This window comes from Sceloporus occidentalis, unplaced genomic scaffold (genome assembly GCF_023333645.1).
Source record: "Sceloporus occidentalis isolate IW3139 unplaced genomic scaffold, rSceOcc1.0.p SCAF_3, whole genome shotgun sequence".
Lineage (NCBI taxonomy): Eukaryota > Metazoa > Chordata > Lepidosauria > Squamata > Phrynosomatidae > Sceloporus > Sceloporus occidentalis.
The window spans coordinates 26,123,787-26,141,991 of NW_028316983.1; the positions used below are offsets into that span (position 1 = coordinate 26,123,787).

The 18,205-nt window shown below is 40.0% G+C and overlaps 1 protein-coding gene across 2 annotated transcripts in view; it reads right to left on the minus strand.

Annotated features, from left to right (window-relative positions):
• LOC149315666 (sodium/hydrogen exchanger 8) overlaps positions 1 to 18,205 on the minus strand; it is an 84,987-nt gene that overhangs the window by 48,314 nt on the left and 18,468 nt on the right. For both annotated transcript variants that reach the window (XM_089513848.1, XM_089513847.1), the window contains exons 3-4: positions 16,743 to 16,823; positions 2,001 to 2,059 (exon numbers count right to left, since the gene is read on the minus strand). In XM_089513848.1, coding sequence (XP_089369974.1) covers positions 2,001 to 2,059; positions 16,743 to 16,823 — 140 coding nt within the window. The remainder of the gene's footprint in view (positions 1 to 2,000; positions 2,060 to 16,742; positions 16,824 to 18,205) is intronic.

Consider the following 18,205-nt stretch of genomic DNA (forward strand, 5'->3'; position numbering starts at 1 on the left):
GGAATGAGTACATTTGGTATCTAAAGAATGCTAAGTGTCTACTAGGGGTTAAATGGAGTACTGTACCTTATAGGAGAGCACAGTTCATAATTGTAATGCTAAAGAAGGCATTTTACATTTCCACTTTTTGTTAAAAGATCCCAACTTATTCACTTCCTCATGCCTAGATTTAAGTTTTCTAGTGCTGCTCAGTAGTGAGTACACAAAAGATCATAAAAACCTAAGAAGAACCAGGCAAACTCACATCAAAGCTAGTATTTTTTTTCAGTGGCCAACTAGGTGGCCTTTGAGAAGTCTAGGTATAAGGCATATAAGCAGCATACTCTGCTTCACAATTCTTGGCCCACAACAAGTTATATTTAGTGGCATATTCTCTCACACATGTTCCATTTAGATATTATAACTAACTCAGGGATGTCTCCTCCATGAATTTGCCTAATCCCTCTTTAAAGCCATCTAAACTAGCAACTATCACCCCAAATCCATCAAGCAATGATGCACCCTGTTTTCAGTTCGCTCCTCAGCATCTCTAGTTTAAGAAGTTCTTGGAAAGCAGATTTCAATTTATCTAAGAAACTGGACAGCTACCACTGAAGTCACAGAATACAATACTAGACAGCACAGCCGGCTGCTAGAAGCAAAAGACCAACTAATGCTCTGCCTGCCTTCCACATGCAAAAAGTGGCTGCAATGGGATAGAGTTCTCTACCGTATCTGAGGCAGTAGCTATGGGCTCAGGTAGGCCCAAGCAAAAAAACCCAGCTGTATGGCACATACTGATTTGTCTTTTTTTACCTCTTATACAGGGGGCGATCATCACTCTCACCACTGTCCTGCCCCTCAATCCACTGTCTGCAACAATCACATCACTCTGCCTAATGGTCAGGCCTCCCCTGATGTACTAGCACTGATATATTCACATTGTACTCCTCTTTCTCAGTCTATGGGAGGGCAGTTGCTGACACTAAACAAGACATCATGGGGGATAAGTCCTCCAACTGGTGAATCCTCCAATGGGGAAAGTAAAGCCTAACAGGTTCTTCTTAAATTGGGAGTAATAAAGGAAAAAAAATAACCAAGGAACTAGTTTGGAGAGGCCAACTCTAAGTAAAATCCTATGTTCAACCATCTTTATCATTTGCTATTTACTGGGCTTGCTTTATAGCTAAATTACCATGTTGGTGTGCATGAAAAGTGCCTCCAAACAAGCTATGTTGCAGGTGTATACTGTGCTGCCTGCCTTTTACCATCTCTGGCCTCCTGCATTGTCCAAGAATGGGGAGGGGGGAAGCTGACTGTTTTCCAGGTTGTAGCCCCTTCCCCCTGCTGCAAATAAAAGGTGCTCATACTAGAATATTGTGGATAGTGGGACACACTTCCATGGCAGTACTTAGAATCTGCAGTAGAGATGGTGATACAGTTGGATTGTGTTTCCCTTTTGTGGTTTTCCAGCCTAGTTTAACTCCTCTTGACTTCTAGTGCTGCAGGCAGCTGACAATACTGCTTCATGACTTTACTGAAAGATTTAATACTTTAATTAAAATATTTTAATATCCAATCCCATATCCCATCCTATATCCAAGGATCTCTGCTTGAAAGTCTTATCTCTTTAATCAGGATTCCTTGCTTCATTAAGATCTGTAATGATGGGGAATCTTTTTCAGCTTAGAACCCAAATTCCAATCTGGGAAGGATATCAGGATCTTTAAGTCTATAGTATGGGCATGAAGAATACAGGTCAGGACTAAATCAAATTGGTTAAATGTGCAAATGTTAATATCAGTTCATACATTTCTACATCAAGCATATAACCACACCTTAATTCTATCCATACCCACTCAGAAGTATCCTGGAAAGAAGAACACAAGATATTTCTTGCTTTGAGGGTCTGAGAAAAGACGTTTCAAGCAAATTTGCATTCTGGAACTTATTTTGCTTGTTCAGATTGAGAGCATAAAGGAGAAGGTGAAAAAGTAAGTTTATAATATTGCAGGGTATACCTTCCAGTTGGCTAGCTTTTGAGCTTCTATGATTTTTATAACTGCTCCCATGAGGATACCTAAAAAGAGAAGAAAAGAGAAAGAATCATGAAGTGTTCCTACCCTTAGTTTGCTTATACTGAATAATACTAAGACATTTATTTGCTTGTATGGCTTCAATTAATAAGCTATTCAGTTTCATCTCACCCCAAACACTTTCCTTATATATCACAACAGTTCCTCAGCTTGCCACAATGCAAGTTAACCAACATAATCCAAAACATTACACTGCATATTATTACATACATGATGTAAATAATAGCACTTTGACCCAATAAGCTCTATATGTCATCCTCTAAAGTGGCTTTGGACTCTCCTTCCTTGTTTCTCTGAGCAGTCCCACAACCTAATGCAAAAAATTACATCACACAACATTTTAAAACATAATTAAAGTATCAATAAAATTAAAAAGAGAGCCAACATGGATATCAGAGTTTGATTCCTCTACTCATCTACGGAAAGCCACTGAGTAACTGAGCAAGTCACACACTCTCAGACCCAGAAAACTCTGTAATAGATTCACCCTAGGGTCATCATAAGTTGGAAATGATTTGAAGGCACACAACAACAATAACAAAATTAAAAGCTGTTTAAAGGATAACCATTAAAAACACCAACAGCAAATATAAACACTATTGCATGTGAAAGCTCCATTCTTCCTGAGTAGTCAGGCTACAAACGCCTGTCAAAACAAAAGATGTTCACTTGCCTATGAAAGGATAGTAAAGAGGGGCAGTAGTCTAACCTCTCAAGGAAAACATTCCAGGGCCTTAGAGCTGTCACTGAAAAGGCCTTCTCCTGCTTCCCCACCTGAACCACCTAGAATAGAAAGAAGGGCCTTCCCAGATCTCAAAGCACATACAGGCTCATATAGGGAGATATGATGGGCCTGACTTGCCTCTCTTGGTGCCATTACCTGATCTGCTGATAGATTACTTCAGGAGGCAGCAAGTAGAGATTCAAGCCCATACATTTACTATTACTATTAACTTAGCTGGTTTGTTGCTAGAGGATATAATCAGGCAAGAATTAAGGCAGATGACTACTAAAGGATGTTCGAAAGACCCTGAAGTTTAAATCCCAAGACCTGTTCCATTGAATATAAAGCTAGCAGAGGCAACCAGGCTAATATTACACACTCTTTCTAGCCTGAGGGGAAAATACTGCTGATGATAGCAATAGCAAATACATTTCTATACCACTTACCAATGTACTAGGCACTTTACAAAGTGTAAGCTTATTGCTCTAACAAGCTGGGTACTCGTTTTAGCAACCTACAGAAGGATGCCAAGCTGAGTCAATCTAGAGCCCCTGTCTAGTACTGAACTCACAACCTTGTATAGAATCATAGAGTTGGAAGAGACCGCACGGGCCATCCAGTCCAACCCCCTGCCATGCAGGAAATCCAAATCAAAGCATCCCCAACAGATGGCCATCCAGCCTCTGCTTAAAGACCTCCAAGGAAGGAGACTCAACTACACTTCGAGGGAGTGTGTTCCACTGTCGAACAGCCCTTACTGTCAGGAAGTTCTTCCTAATGTTGAGGTGGAATCTCTTTTCCTGTAGCTTGCATCCATTGTTCCGGGTCCTGTTCTCTGGAGCAGCAGAAAACAAGCTTGCTCCCTCCTCAATATGACATCCTTTCAAATATTTAAACAGGGCTATCATATCACCTCTTAACCTTCTCTTCTCCAGGCTAAACATCCCCAGCTCCCTGAGTCGTTCCTCATAGGGCAAGATTTCCAGACCTTTCACTATTTTAGTCGCCCTCCTCTGGACACGCTCCAGTTTCCCAATGTCCTTTTTGAATTGTGGTGCCCAGAACTGGACACAATATTCCAGATGGGGTCTGACTAGAGCAGAATACAGTGGCACTATTACTTCTCTTGATCTAGACACTATACTTTTATTGATGCAGCCTAAAATTGCATTGGCCTTTTTAGCTGCCGCATCGCACTGTTGTAGTTTGTGAGTGAGTGGCTGCAGTACAGGCATTTAACCACTGCTCCACCAGGGCTTCCCTATGATATCACTAATATTTCCCTAGTCATCTTCTTAGAATTATAAAATAATAAAGTGGGAAGGGACCTTATAGGCAATCATGTCCAACCCCCTACTCAATGCAGAATTTCCAGGTAAAGCACCCTCCTCAAGGCCCACCTTCTTTTCAAAGACATCCAGAGCAGATGCCACCACATCTCTAGTTCTTTTGACTCCTCTTCGCAAACAGCAAACATCCAAGAATAAAAGAAACTAGTAGTCAATTGGCACAAATATGGTATTGGTCCCTGGCACGTGGGGGGAGGACTCTGCCAGTCCCTCATATAAGAAAACTTAAGAAGTGCTATCCTACAAGGTTACATTTTGACTGCTACCTCCTCAAAAGAGAGACCTGCCTGCTTTTTCATTACCTGTAAAGAAGAGGTAGGGAAATCTATGGTCCTCCAGATGTTATTAAACTACACAGTTGCCCCTCCTTTTTTGCAAGGGATCCATTCCCCCCCACCTGCGAAAATGAAATAATGTGCATATTCAAGTGCCATTGGACTGAATGGAGGCGCGCTTCTGCGGGGCATGTAGGCACGAGCCAAGGGCACGTGCCCTATTTTAACTCCCTCCATTCGCCCCCCGCAGATAATCAAGGGGCGCTGATCCCAAGTCCGCGAGAACCGAGGGAGGACTGTACTTCCTACCATTCTTCATTACTGGTTACATTAGCTTGAGTTTAGGAGAACTGCTGTTCAACTACACCTGCAGAGTCACCTATTTCTATTTTCCCCTGCCTCGCCGTGTTGTCTACACAGATGTCACAAGAATAATTCTCACAACACAAATTACTACTATTAAAATAGCAAGAAGCATGGGAGAAGCAGCAGGCACAAGATATGGTGATTTCTGTTGCCAGGAGAAAACTGCCTCTAGCATGGGTTCAGCAGCTTTGCTGAATTGTAGAGGTGTTCCGCAGGTGTTCAACTACACCTGCAGAGTCACCTATTTCTATTTTCCCCTGCCTCGCCGTGTTGTCTACACAGATGTCACAAGAATAATTCTCACAACACAAATTACTACTATTAAAATAGCAAGAAGCATGGGAGAAGCAGCAGGCACAAGATATGGTGATTTCTGTTGCCAGGAGAAAACTGCCTCTAGCATGGGTTCAGCAGCTTTGCTTAATTGTAGAGGTGTTCCGCACAAAAGATTCTGGACCCAGAGTAGCACTATAGTGCATTGCAAAAGCATGTATTGCACAAATGAGGAGGTTGTTTGTGTAATACCTCATTCTGAAGCCAGTACAAAGTTGCAACATACCAAAAGGATAGAATATTCTTTGCATGTATAGGATTTACAGGTAAAGGAGGAGATGCTTCAAATTATTTTCATAGTCTAAGGTTGCCTAGTCTTTAACAAATTACTAACCCTCTTTTCCAAATCACAGTATATCTCATAAGAGTTACTGGAAAGATTAAACCCCTCTACCAAGGAAAAGTATAAGGGCTTTGCAAATTAAAAATCATACACAGTCATAAACCAGCCTATGTTTATTTCAATTCAAGACATGCTAATTAAGATTCAGAAGCTATTTTTTAAATCTGCCTAGGAAGATGTGGTTTGAAGACTGCAAGTGAGAGTTCTGAAGGGTATTTTAAAAGACAGATGCTGCTCTGATGTAATAATGCGATCAAAGGCCATCATATGATCAGATGCTCTCCCTGAATGTCCATATAAAGTCTGACAGTTTGAAATGCTGAAGCTTGTTTTCTTTCATATACAAATGTCATGGTGTCAGTACAGAATGACCTTGGAAAAAAATGTCACAAAGCAAAGGAAGGAACTGTGTAAAAACAGGAACAGAAGTTCAGTAGCAAAACATGGAAAACCTCTGCTGTCAAAAGAAATCCTAAGAAAGAAATACGAGTTAAGTGTTTTTTTCAACTAGTCTTGTTTCTTAGAAATAAGAAGCAATCCAAACTGAACTACTTATATTTTCAGATAAAGCTACAGCCAATATATAAATCTGACTCATATGTGAATTGCTTTTTACGACTAAAGTAATGGCAGATAGTGTATGTAGACTGACTCTTAATTCAAGCAAAGTACCCTCTTTCCAAAGACCTTAAAATCAATGTAAGACATATACCACTGTCAAGGGAATGGTAGTCAAGTTGTCAATTGACTAATAACACAGACTTTTCAAGAGACATTGGCCCAGGACAGCTATCACACTGATGACAGGGTTGCATCTACTTTTGGTTCAACTAGACCAGCAAACTTCAGTGGCCAAATATGGTACATGTTCCTACCTACAAAGTATATAACCTCATATATTCCTAACTATAAAAAATGGGAACTTCTTCTTGTGGGCTGAACTGGCTCACAGGAGCTGCCCATCCAGTATATAGAGTCCCCATAGAGGCCCACTCTGCCTCCTTCAAGAAGAGAGAGGGAACGGATAGGCAGTGATTGGAACTACTGACACAAAACATCTACAGTGCCTTGAGGCAAATGTTAACAAGCCTCAGTTGAGCCACTGTTTCATCCCCTGCATTTTCCAGCAAAGCACAACTGAAGAAACGGCTATTTGGCAAGTTCTTCCTGCTTTCTAACTATCACAACTGACAAGGACTACATCCCTTCCCATTTGGATCATGGACCTAAACAGATAACACTTACTTCTAAACAGTCTTTTTATCTGCTCCACAATTTACTTATACCTGAAATTTGGACGTGACTATCTTCTCTTCAGTTCAGGGAATTAGGCATGTTTTCAAGTTACTGTACTTTAAAACCTTGCAACAGGCTATTATCACTTAAGAACAAGTCTTTGGCAACATCTGACATTCTCAAGCTGCAGGAGGAAGAAGTCCAACCCTGAGGTTACCTACTGGGCTCTAGAGTACCTTCTCCTCAGCCAACAACACCGAGAAGTATTTGCTCATTTTGTACTTAAGAACCTTATGAAAACAAAGGCCGTCAACTACAAAAAGGGGGCGGGGAGAATTGTTTCCCAAGGGTTTAATATCTATATATGCTGCACCATGAAAAATCTTTCTGGAAGGCTGCTAAGGCATGGGCCTAAGGAACAGTAATTTTGCTTCAGACACAGGCTTTCCTAGTCAGTAGCAGATGGTAGAAATTACTTCTACAGTACATGGTTTCCTCAAAATTGTACTCTCCAGATGGTTTGGAGAGTACCACTCCCATCATCACCAGCCAACATAATCATGCTGGTAGAGATTACACTCCAACATATCTGAAGGGCACTATACTGGGGAAAGGCTTCCATAGACAGACCTAGTCATATTGCTTCAATGATTACAAGATTAAGAGTAAACAACAAAAAACCAATCCAGCCATATACAGTTGGCCCTCCTTATACACAGATTTTTTATACACGGATTCAAGCATCCACGGCTGGAAAATATTTTTTAAAAGTATAAATTTCAAATATCAAGCCTTGATTTTTCCATTTTATATAAGGGACACCATTTTGCTATGCCATTGTATTTAATGGGACTTGAGCATACACGGATTTTGTTATTCACAGAGGATCTTGGAATCAAACCCCAGCAGAGAACAAGGGTGCACTGTAATCTACTTCTCATTAATTGATTGGCAAGCCCTGATTCATCTGGGAAATTGAAATTTATTCATTCCAAAGTATGCCCAAGGAATAATTACTGCAATGGATGGACTATGGAAAGCATCATAACAAGGTTGAGTGCTTGAAGTCAATGGAGCAATATATTTTCTGTTATGTTGTTGTGTACCTTCAAGTTATTTACAATTTATGGCAACCTTAAGGTGACCCTATCACAGGGCTTTCCTGGCAAGATCTGTTCAGAAGGGGCTTGCCTTTGCCTTCCTCTGAGACTGTAAGCACTCATAAAGTTTTCATTCCCTAAACACACTGTATTTAATCTCTTACATATTAGGTATTGCTATATCAGAAAAGATAACCTGGAACACTATGGATATTTAAACTATTTTAAAAACTGCAGCCACTGCTTTTTGAGACTTTCTTTTGTAGACTATCCAAAGCATTCAGGTCTAAGATAAGACCGAATATAGATGGAAAACAAATTGAGATTCCTACATAGTCACCTCAAATTCCACTGAGAAAAGGTGGCATAAGCATAAGAATCAGTAAAAAAAATTAAATATTAAAATGAATAAAACTGCTGTGATTTCTGTTTTGTGTTTTAATGCTGGAAAAAAAGATGCTATTGGAATCTGTAAGACATGAGCCTGAAACAAGCTTTCAGGACTCAGTAACGCTCACTTCAAAAGAAGGGGTAAGTATTAGAAGCCCTTGAATTCTTTAATTGCCATCTGATATAATCTCCACTCAGCTCAAAGGGTTTGGAGGATATGAGGACATAAACAGCAATCATGGCTGAGAAAGCCACAAAAAACATAAGTATGTTGGAACTTGCCTGATCTCAGGGTTCCGTGGATTTTTCATTATCCCTGTGGAATCGCTTTTTTGGGGCATTATTGTCATCTCCACTAGTTTGCACCACTTCAAAATGCATGTCAATCATCTGTGCATCATCAGTGACGTGAATGGGTCCCATCCAGACCTCTGCTAACCTTGGATCGCCTGATTCAAACATGGCAGAGGCAAGGGAGATCCCCACAGGTCCCATCCAGAACCCTGCCACCCTTGAATCGCCCGATCCAAACATGCCAGGGGTAGACCCCCACATATCCCATCCAGACCCTTGCCATCCCTGGATCACCCGATCTAAGCATGGCAGGGGTCTTCTAAAAAAAAAAACAAATTCATGGAAAATTCGATTTATTGGTTTTTCAACTATTTGCCTTTGCAAGCCCCAGTGACCCAGGCTCCGACTGAAGTCCCCAGCACCAGGGGGAAGATGCCGGTAAGGGAGGTGGGAAGGAGGGAGCTGTGGCCTTGGCCTCACAAATGACCAAAACTGTGAGTGCCAAGGATGCTGGGATATGTTATGGTAGTGGTACCAGGTAGAAAGAAATTGTTATCTATCTTGGGGGTGGCTATCAAGCAGATGCAATGGGAACGTCCAATGTCAGTTCTGTGGAAATATATGATACCAGAGAAAAGAACTGGGCAGTCTGGGAAAAGAAATGTTTTACTTTTATGACACGTGGGGTTCAAGTATGCAGAAAGGTTTCAATTGTTTTGTGCTTTTATTATGCCACAGTCCCAACAACATCACCATAGTGTGAACTGCTTTGGCTTCTGAAAAAATGTTTGCTGTTTTACAATGAAGTTTGGGTTTCTGAGCTAAAGTCTGCCAGTACATGACAGCCTGATTGTTAAGCAAAGTGAGGTAGCAGCCAATTTTAGTTGGACAGAAAATCAGTATCTACTTTTAATTTATTATATTTTAGTGCTGGGGGAGTGATGCTCACCATGGCATCAGAGGTGCCCCCATATTAAAATAAACTGGCCAGTTTTAAGTACTATGCATCTCAAACTGGATGGGAGTTAAATGTCATTTGCTACTCTACCACTGTCAACAAAATTTCTTGGGCAAGGACCGGGTACTTGGAGGAATATTACCTTTGTTATTAGAAGCTGGGGAGTACCTTGCCAGCCTATGTACTATATAAGCTATATAAGAAATTTATTTTGTGAGCCACCCTGGGTCCCTCTTTGGGAGAAAGGGAGCACAGAAGATAAGTGAAACAAACAAACAAACAAACAAACTGATATATACTCATCATGGAGTCCTGGTGGTACAGTGGTTAAATGTAGGTACTGTAGACACAAGATTGTGAATTAGATTCCAGGGGCTCCAAGGTTTACTCAGCTTTCCATCCTTTCATAGGTTGGTAAAATGAGTACCCAGCATGTTGAGGACAATTGCCTTACAGACTGTAAATGGCTTAGAGAGTGCTGAGTTTCTTGATAAGCTGTATAGAATTTTTCTTCTGCTGGTGTCTCTTGGTTAATCTCATTTTTGCCCTATCTTCTAGACTATTTCCAGAGATTATAATATCTGAAAGTCGGTAATCTGCATAAACTCTCTCCTTTCTTTCAGAACTTCATCACTGAGAATGTCTCAACATTTCCCACAACTCAAGTTGGTTGTTGTTTTTTACACAGAATATTTCACATCAGGTTTGTGCTCTTTACCTTTGTTGCACTCTCTCAAAAAGTCATCAGTTTTGTAATACTTTCATTGTAGTCACTTGCTGCAAACAGTTTTAGAATTACTGTTGTCACTGTTTGGTACTTTACATAATGAAAGTTACAATACATATTCAGTGACAATTAAAGTACATTAATTTGGCAATAATTAATAACCCTAAAAAACTAACATTAACACCCTCCCTATTATGAATGCTGGCAATTGGTCTCTGTTGGCTATACTACAACTACAACTGTTAAATTCATGGCTAGATTAAGATCCAATAATGAAAACTACAGCCTCAAAACTACCAAATTTCCCCAGAACTACCAAAATTCCCCCAAACCATCTTGGTTAACTCAACCAACTCTCTATTCAGGTGAAAATGTAAAGTTTCTTATTTTCATTTCTTTTTGTTTTCTTTTCATTTCATTTCATAGTTTTGAAAAAATACCTTCATGCATTTTACTATGAAAAAACAGGGTTCTTATGGCAAAGCATCATGACAGTAAATAAAATTTATTATGACATCATTTCTATAAAAAGAAATTTTTTCACGAACAAGCCTTGGGTTTAAATACTTCTCCATTCTTTTTCTCTCTTTTTTTGCTCCATTCTTTCCTAACCCTGGTTTACTGCCCTAGAGGGTTTAATGGAAGGCAACATCGGTGACTCTGTCGAAACCTTGGTGACCACCTGGGATAAATATCTTTCCAAGGCTATCGACACAATTGCTCCCAAGCATCCTTTCCAGCGCGCTCTGAATCGAAATCCTTGATACACTGAAGATCTTAGAAGGATGAAGCAGGCTGGACAATGACTAGAGCGCCGCTGGCGGAAGACTCAACGTTTATCTGACAAGACACGTCATAGGACTTTTCCCAAAGCCTATTGAGTGGCAATAGCTGCAGCAAAGAAGTTCTTCTACTCTGCATCTATTGCGTCTGCAAAGTCCAGTCCAGCAGAGCTATTCAAGGTGGTTAAGACGCTGACTCAAACTCCTTCCACCTTGAATCCTCTTTTTCAATCTACGAGAGCCTGCTGTGACGCCTTTAATGACCACTTTGCAGATAAAATCTCTCAGATAAGGGCCAACTTAGACGCCGGCATTAGTACAGAGTCAACAAGAGAGGTGTCTAGTGACTCCGTTAATAAGGTTATCTTGGATCAATTTCAGTCTATGAGTACTGATGACGTAGAAAAGCTGCTTGGTAAGGTAAAAAAGACCACCTGCCCTCTCGATCCCTGTCCATCATGGCTGGCCATCATCCTTTGTTGGGAGGTGAGGCAACTTTGAAGTAACTACAATCCATAATCAATGCCTCCCTCAGGGAAGGTTGTTTGCCATCGAGTTTGAAATTAGCAGTGGTGAAACCCATTCTAAAGAAACCTTCCCTTGATCCCTTGGACAAAAACAATTACCGGCCAGTATCTCTTCTTCCCTTTTTGGGTAAGGTGATCGAGAGGGCAGTTGCAAACCAGCTCCAAGTAGTCTTGGATGACACCGATTATCTCGATCCATTTCAAACTGGCTTCAGGTTGGGATACGGAGTGGAGACTGCTCTGGTCGCCTTGGTCAATGATCTCTGTTTGTGCATTGACAGGGGAAGTGTGGCCCTGTTGGTGCTCTTGGACATCTCAGCAGCCTTCGATACCATAGACCAGGGGTAGGCAACCTGCAGCCCGCGGGCCGGATGCGGCCCAGCGAGGCCTTGGGACCGGCCCCAGCCCGGTCCTGCCGCCGGGGCCTTTGGGGGGCAATTGTCTATAGAAGCCTCAGAAACATGCTTTTATATTAACATTTTTTTAAAAAAATCAGCAAATTTTTTCACGTGTCCTCAATTTTTTTAAAAAAGTGTCTTCCATTTGAAAATTTTGTCCTACATTTGTCCTGGTTTATTTATATATTTATTTTTTTAATTATTTATTTTTTGGCTTCGGCCCCCCCAGTTGTCTGAGGGACAGCAACCCGGCCCCCGGCTCAAAAAGGTTGCCTACCCCTGCCATAGACCATGGTATCCTTCTGGAACGCATGAGAGAGTTGGGAATCGCTGGCTCTGCTTTGCAGTGGCTACGTTCCTACCTCTCGGGCAGATTTCAGATGGTGATGCTAGGGGACAGCTGATCCTCTATGAGAAAGCTGACATCTGGTGTCCTTCAGGGCGCCATTCTGTCCCCCATGCTGTTTAACATTTACATGAAGTGGCTGGGTGAGATAATCCGGAGACATGGGGCGGGGTGTTATCAGTACACTGATGACACCCAAATTTATTTCTCTATGTCTCGGACTGTTTCAGTGACCAAGGAGAGCTTCTCCCCCCGAATGACTGCCTGAAGTCGGTAATGGATTAGATGAGGGAGAACAGACTTAAGCTGAATCCAAATAAAACGGAGGAACTCGTGATAGGTAACCCCAATCCGGGTATGAAGATAGGTTCGCCAATTCTAGATGGGGTCACACTTCCCCTGAAAGACTGCGTCCGCAGCTTGAGAGTGCTCCTGGATTTGTTGCTTCAACTCTCTTCTCAGATCGATGCGACAGCCAAGAGTGCCTGTTACCAGCTTTGGCTGATATGCCAGTTGCGCCCCTACCTGGAGCAGCGGGACCTAGAAATGGTCGTACATGCTCTAGTAACCTCTCATCTTGACTTCTGCAATGCGCTCTACATGGGGCAACCTTTGTGCCACGTCCGGAAGCTCCAACTGATACAAAACATGGCAGCCAGACTGGTCGCTGGAAAATCCAAGTTCGACCATATTATACCTATTTTAAAATCAGTACATTGGCTGCCTAGTAGCTTCTGGGTCCAGTCTACTTGAAGGAACGCCTCCTCCCATACAATCCTTCTCGTACACTCCGATCCTCCGGGAAAAACCTTTTACAATCTAGAAAAACTAGATTGGCGGTAACCTCCAGGAGGTCCGTCTCTGCCACCGCTCCAAAAACCTGGAATGACCTGCCGGAAGAGATTCACTAATGATCCTCACTCGAGGCTTTTAAAAAGGCGACAAAAATCTTTCTCTTCTGGCAGGCCTTCCCTGATTGATAATGTCCAGAACCATTTGAATCCCCCTCCTTTTATTATTTTCCTTTTATTATTTTTCTTATTTGTGGTTTGTTTTTTTTTGTGTTTTGTTTTGTTTTTTTAATTTTTGATGTATTGTTGTGTGCTTTTTAACCATGTTTTACTGTTTAATTTTATAGTTGGGAGGGAGGGTTGGGCCCTTGTGGGGCTTGTTGTTTTTATTATTATGTATTGTATGAACTTTGTTGTTACCCACCCCGATCCTCAAAGCGGAAGAGGCAGGATATAAATAAATATTTATTATTATTATTATTATTATTTACTATCATGCTCAAATTTAAGAAAAATGTGATTAGTTTAGGGAAACAAACCAAATGATGCTTTGATTCCCCACCCCCCCCCCCCCCCGAAAAAAAAACACAGTAAAGATTAACTGTATTCATTTTTGTTTGGGGTGTAACAATGAACAGTAGATACCAGAAAAAGATAAGGAAAACTTCTATGACCTCAGGAGAGTGAAGGAAGGAAGACTGCATAAGCCCAAGGCTCATTTATGTAGTCCTAAATCACAACTGTAGAATTACATCAGAACCAGATGTATTATTTAATTATTCCCAGTTTCTTTTCCTCCAAATGTGTCCCCTCTTGGTCTTCTATTATTACAGTTCATTTTATCACCACCTACTCTTTGTCAGATTTTGGAGACTGCCAATCATATTTTTGAGACAGTTGAAGAATGTATTTTCCCTTTTATCATTCAGACATCTTTCAGGACTTATTTTTTACAAAAACTTAAACATAACCTCGATGCAGCTGCCTGCTGAGAACTATGAAAGTTTGACAGCAGTATGTCTCATCCTGAAAGAGAAAGAACCACTGGATATATATGTAGGCCAGCTGTTGCCACAGGATGCTATTAAATGGAAATGAAAATGTTCTTCAAGAATAAGAGGATATGGGGGGAGCTCATACCATGGATTCTTAACTTTACCATGCCATGTCATGTTTATAAGCACAATCTGGCTGCCTGTATATTCTGTCTCCTCAGTGTAACTGTCTTAAACAATCTAATTTGTCTGAGATCTGAAGCTTTTTATTTAAATTACCTGTTGTCAGACTAGAACTTGCATATAACTTATAAAGTGGCACAATTTTCTGCACTAGCAATCACTTGTAGGAAAAGAACAACTGATCAAAGTTAAACACATAATATTGTGTCATGCCTGATACTGTATGTCTGGTTAAAACCTGATATTGCTAATCTACCTTTACTATTTCTATCTTAAGGGTGGAAACCCATAAAGGTTTATTTCTATTTTATTTATTTCGTTTTATTTTAAATGAAGCTATCTTAAATGTAACGGAAATGAATTATTTACATTTCTAGTTGGCAGATTTTTATCCCAAGCAATCTTTTTATGTGTATTATTTTATTTTTTGTTATATTTTATATTGATGCTGGTCTTTGACCGTAATAAAGAATGTACACCACATAATGGCTAGGGATGAAAAGGGAAAATCCTCCCTGTAATGTTTGCAGCAACAGCCAGCATTATGTGGTTTGACTGTTGGAATAGGAGACTGTGGGCCATGGGTTTGAATCCCTGCATCCCCACCATGGAAACCTACTGGGTGCTCTTTGGCAAGTCTCAGTCTCAGAGGAAAACAAAAGCAAACCCTCTCTGAACAAATTCTGCCAAGACAACCCCATGATAGGATCAGGAATGACTTGATAGCACACAACAACAAAGTAAGATGGTGTTTAGCAACAGATCCATTCCTTGAATCAGGTCCTGAACCAAGCATACTGTATATACTCGACTATAAGATGATCTCATGTATAAGTCGAGGGCAGGTTTTGGGGCCAAAATTATGAATTTTGATATGACCCGTGTAAAAGTCGAGGGTAAAACTTAGGGGCATGCAACAAAGGATGTAAAAAACGAAGGAAAGGAAAATGATGCCAAAGAATGCTGCTATTTTCCTATCCAAGCATTCAAAAAGACCAGAAGCAGCACCACAGCTGAGAGAATAGAGGAGGTTGGTGCTTCTTTTAGGTTCTCCCAGGATAGACTAAGATTTTACCTCTCCTCAGAGAGGGAGATGGATCCTATTCTTAGTTAAAGTACAGCACTTGCATTGACCCGTGGATAAGTCAACCCAGTTTTTTGGGGTCAATTTTTTGACTCAAATTTCTAGACTTATACATGAGTATATACAGTAGGTAGTAGACTCCAAATTTCCTATTGTATGTGCAAAGGCTAGAACACTGATCTGTGGCCTTGGATAGGGAAGAAAATAGAGAACTAAACACAATACTCCCCATAAATCAAATTACTTCTCAAGCAGGAGGGGATCAAGGGAAATGACTCTGTTGGGGCAAATCCTTTCCCCTTACTTATCTAAAAACGGATCAGCACAGTAGGAAGTTTCTATGAAACCTTTCACAGTGCTAATTCTCTATCACCCAGGATGACATGGACCCATAAGGTCCTGCATCCTGAAGAGCTTTATTAAGAAGTCCCTCAAAGCACTGACCATGTTTCTTAAGCTTCCTGATGAGGAGAAATAGCATGGTGTTTTCCACTTTTCTCAGGCATTACCACCATATTTGTGTCCAACAACTACAACTGTTTCTTTCTTTTCTGAAAATCTGCCACAGACAGGCAGCCAATGGCTCAAAGATCGGCATAGGTCTGGGGACCACCAGTTTGTGTATCACTGCACTACAGAACCAGTTTGATGCAGCTGTGAGTATGTCACACTAAGAGCAGCAAGATGTTTAGCATAAGATGCTAACTAGGGGACCTTGCACAAATTATACCCACCTCTCCCTCACTCTAACCTATTTTACACGTTTATTATGAAGATAAATTTGTAAAATAGGTTAGATTGAGGGAGAGGTGGGTATAATTTGTGCAAGTGGAAAAAGAATCATGAAGATGGTCCTGAGATTCTTGATGAATAGCAGGTTATAAATTCAAACAAAGATAATTACATTTAAATAAATATTATTTATTACATAATATCACACATATGGGTGATATAAATTATTAATAAATTATATTAAATAGATATAAATTATTAGTAAACTAATGAAAACAAGTAAAAAAGAACAAAAATGGATTGGAACAAATATTGGAAAGAACAATACCTGAACAATTAGAACATAAGAAAACAGGTTAAGTCTTATTTATCCAAAATGCTTGAGACCAGAAATGGTTTGGATTTCTGATTTTTTTCCTTTGGATTTTGTTATATCTACTGTATTTGCATATCGATACATAATGGGTTATCTTGGAGATGAGACCAATGTCTAAAGAAAAAAATCATTTATGTTTCATATACACATACCTTGAAAGTAATTTTATACAATATTTTTAATAATTTTGTTCGTGAAACAAATTTTGCATACATTGAATCATCAGAAAACAAAGGTGTCACTATTTTAGCCACCTATGAAAAAAGTTTTGGTTTTTTGGAGTATTTTGGATTTCATAATTCCAGATAAAGGAGACTTAACCTGTTCAATTATTTTTGCCACTATTAAAAGTACTCACCTAAAGAAACAACAGCAACACTCTCAGGCATGAAATGTAGTCTGTACCTTATCAATAAATGCACCAATATGATGCAGATAGCTAGAAAGAAAATACAACAACATTGGATTCAGGCTGAACAGCAGCAAATAACAGTCTCAAACAATGTTTTTAATTATTCTTTACTTTAAAATAAATATGAATGCCAGTGAAGGTTAAATATACCAACAAACAAGACCAGCTGGCTACATTTTCTGGTTTTGGAAAAATTTCCTTCAGTTCTGGCCAACAGGGGTCAGAAGAAATATTAGGTTCCACAGAAATTTACAGGATATTCCATATAATCAACACAACTTTCTGGTCCCTCCCCTTCCATCTGCTGAAGTGCTCTCAGAAAGCAACGTCTAGAAACATTCCAAAATTGTATGCAAAGCGTTGCCAGAGACTTTAACCAAAGAGCAATAGGAATCAGCACACAAACTTCCCGTGAATGAGTGGCGGTTTCTCTTGTTTGCCCTTGTTCCACAAACAGTAAATGTGTCACAAACTCTATGAAATTAATTTTACTTAGCTCTACCTTTTATTGATGCTATCTTTTAAAACACTAATGCTACTACAATCTGTTGTGTTCTGCTTAATAAACCTGTCCTGTATATACTTACTCCATGCAACATTCTACACACTTAGCATTAACACTAAAAGCATGGCCTGGTAGCACATTTTTCTTGCATTTACTTTGATGAATTGAGAAGTAAATAAAAAATTTAGCCCAAGTTACATATGTTATGCACCACTGGTTTCAGTAGAAGAAAACTGTGCTTTACTCTTTCACTGACTGAATGAAACTTTACACTGAGGAAGGTGTAATGTGTGTTTTTTTAACTGGACTATATATCCTGTTAAATATTTACTCACAAACAAAATTCAGTTGCTGTGCCTTCTCTGATTAAAATCAGGTGTACTAAGGTGCATGGGCCCAACTCACTGATACAGAGAGAGAGAGAGAGAGAGAAGGTACTGAGGCTTTTGGCCAATTCAGTAACAAATTTTATAAATGCGTATAAGGAACAGGCAGGAAAATGTCTGAAGGCTGTCATGTTCGTAATGAAAGAAAAGTTAAGGATAGACATGACGATGTTTCCAGAATCTTTGCACAGTGATAGTCTTATAACCATTTGAAGCTTCAGGGATTGCAACACTAAACCAGGAGCATGAGAAATGCAATAATCAACAAGGAAACTTTATCTCCTGAACCTTGAAATGCTTTGTTGCCAGTGACAAATGGCCAGGAAGAGTAAGGACCTACCTGCGTAGATATCCCACCATACCATCTCAACACAGAACAACACAACAACAACATAGTGACAAAATGCAGACCTGGTTGTCTGGAATAAAGGTATCACTGTTTTTATGCATTTTGGATTTATTGTACTTTGCTATATGACCAACACCACTACTCTTGAATATTTTTTATATTTCTGTTA